The sequence below is a fragment of the Hakea prostrata genome, chromosome 2 (genome assembly GCF_041222555.1).
Source record: "Hakea prostrata isolate BN-2017 chromosome 2, UWA_Hpros_2, whole genome shotgun sequence".
NCBI lineage: Eukaryota > Viridiplantae > Streptophyta > Magnoliopsida > Proteales > Proteaceae > Hakea > Hakea prostrata.
The window spans coordinates 25,438,432-25,440,980 of NC_142601.1; the positions used below are offsets into that span (position 1 = coordinate 25,438,432).

Genomic DNA, 2,549 nt, shown 5'->3' on the forward strand with positions numbered 1-2,549 from the left:
AATCTTCAAGTCATGGTGCGACTAGTTAATGGACGTTCTCGACAAGAAAATACCGAGGATAATCGAACGATCCTCGAGGAAGCGGTTGATCCTTCAACCCATGTAGAGCAAGAACAACATGGTTCTGGAGGATCTGAATGGCGAAGGAACTTCCCAGGGTCCTCAAGAACACGCAATTATGGCCGATATGGACGAGTTAAGAAAGGGTATGCTCGAGATGCAGGGAGTGCTACATAATTTTGGTCCATCAAATTGGAGTTGAACAAGGACCGAGACGTAATACCCAGTCGGGAAGACTGGTGAAAGCTTTGAGGACGGCACGAGGATCCCGAGGAGCAAGGTGTATCCCGAGGTTAAAAATAACTCGGGAACAAAAGGAGGACAATCCCAAATGAAGCAAACGCCAAACTACTCCCAATGGGACGAGAATCAGTGCCTTAGATCGTCTTTCAATGCCACCTAAGATAGGGTCTTTACCCCAAAGGAGTCGACTGAAGGAAATAGAAGATAAGGAGGATCAAGGAGAAAGTCAACCTCAGCCGTCACGATTGAGAATATCAACGTCCCGGGCACATCCCCGGGGAAAAGAGGCATCTACCCACCATCGAGGCAAAGAGGATGCCGAATCAGATGAAGACGGAGTACGACAGAATTGGCTTCAAAGGCGGGTAGCAGAGGTCGACCGAAAATTGGAGGATCGAGATCATGATGACGATCTGGATGTGGTTGATTGAGAACCTTTTTCAGATGAGATCATGAACATGCCTCTTCCGAGGAACTTTATCATGCCAACATTCACCCCATTCGAGGGAAAAACGAGTCCTAAAGAGCATATAAGCTACTTTAAGTCTATAATGACTGTATTGGGTTGGGAGGACGAATTGCTCTGCAGAACGTTCCCAGCATCCCTCAAAGGACCAGCCATTAAATGGTTTAGTAGCGTGCAACCGGGATCCATTAATAATTTCCGGGAGCTGGCTCAGAAATTTATAGCCCGATTCCGAAGTGCAATCAGGAGTAAGAAGACTTCTGATAGTCTCTTTGGCATTCGGCAAGGAAGAAATGAATCTATTCGGGATTATCTGAAACGATTTGACGAGGTTGCCATCGAGATCGAGGAACTTGATGACCAAGTAACGTACAGTGCCCTTTGGAGCAGCATCACACACCAAAGACTTCTTGAAGTCTTGCTAACAGACAAACCCAAAACATATGGGACATTGTTACGCAAATGCCAGAAGCAGGCCAGTGTCTATGAAGTGATAAACGCTCGTGTAAAAGCTAACTGGGAAAGAAGGTCTGATCGGGATGCAAATAAAAGTTCCCCGAATGAAAGAAATCAAGGATCAAAAAGCAAATGGAAGCGCGACCAAGGAAGAGTGAGTTACACTCCTCTTAATACCAAGCCATCAGAGATCCTGATGAACATTCGGGACAAGAGTTCACTAAAGTGGCCCGGGAAGCTACGCGCACCACCAGAGGATCGGGATATGACAAAGTACTGTCAATTCCACAAATATTATGGCCACCACACAGATGGGTGTCGAATTCTGAAATTTGAGATAGAAAAGCTGATCCAACAAGGTAAACTGGGCCAGTATGTGAAGGAAACGGGAAAATCCCGTACCTACTCACCAGAATCGAAAAAGAGGGCCCGATCCCCTAGCCCGAAAGAAATTGTCAAAAAAGTAGACAAGGGAAAGGAGAAGGTGGATCGGGAAGAAACTCCTATGTACGTGATCTTGGGGGGCCCGACTATGGAATCAATCAGGAAGGCGAAGCAAAAGGCCCGGTTCGTAGGGGCCGTTCACTTGCCTAAAAAGAGGCAAAATTCAACCTGTCCGGAACCCATAACCTTCACCGATGCAGATTTGAAGGTAGTTATAGCACCTCATGATGATGCTATAATAGTCAAGGTTAAAATAGCAAATCGGGAATTTCATCGAGTTTTGGTTGACACGGGGTCATCTGTTGACCTAATCTCATATGAAGCTTTCAAAAGGTTGAAATTGACTGATAATTTGCTAACCCCTTCATCAACTCCATTATACTGTTTCGCAGGATCCTCTACAGCCACAGAAGGAACGATCCATTTGGATCTTAAGATCTGGAAGTCACCCCGAGATACTCTGGTACGGGTGAATTTCATGGTCGTGAAGAAATTGTTGGCGTACAAATTTGATCCTGGGACGTCCGACACTCAATGCACATGAAGCAGTCATATCTCCTAGGCACATGAAGTTAAAGTTCCCGACTGAGGCTGGAGTAGGGGAATGCTGTTTAGATCAATCAGCTTCCCGACAATGCTACACCAATTACTTGAAGGAAAAACATAGGCCAGAAAGTTCAGGAACTGCTCTGAATGTTGAGGTTCGAGATGATCGGGACGAGGAAAACATGTAGCGGGTGGAGCCCATAGAAAAACTGGAAAGGATACAACTCAGTCAATCCCTTCTCGACAGAGGAACATTCATCGGCTTGGAGCGATCGAAAAGCTTCAAGAAAGAGATTACTCAGTTCTTGTGTGATAATGCAGATATCTTTGTATG

At 45.7% G+C, this 2,549-nt stretch overlaps 1 protein-coding gene across 1 annotated transcript; it reads left to right on the plus strand.

The window, feature by feature from the left end:
* The first annotated feature begins 854 nt into the window (after positions 1-854).
* Positions 855-2,213, plus strand: LOC149024144 (uncharacterized). Its single transcript, XM_089143422.1, has one exon. It carries the CDS (start codon positions 855-857, stop codon positions 2,211-2,213), a length of 1,359 nt encoding a protein of 452 aa, XP_088999548.1.
* The last annotated feature ends 336 nt before the right edge of the window (positions 2,214-2,549 follow it).

Coding starts and splice junctions, on each gene's coding strand:
- LOC149024144 (XM_089143422.1), top strand. CDS start 855: ATGACTGTATTGGGTTGGGAGGACGAATTGCTCTGCAGAACGTTCCCA.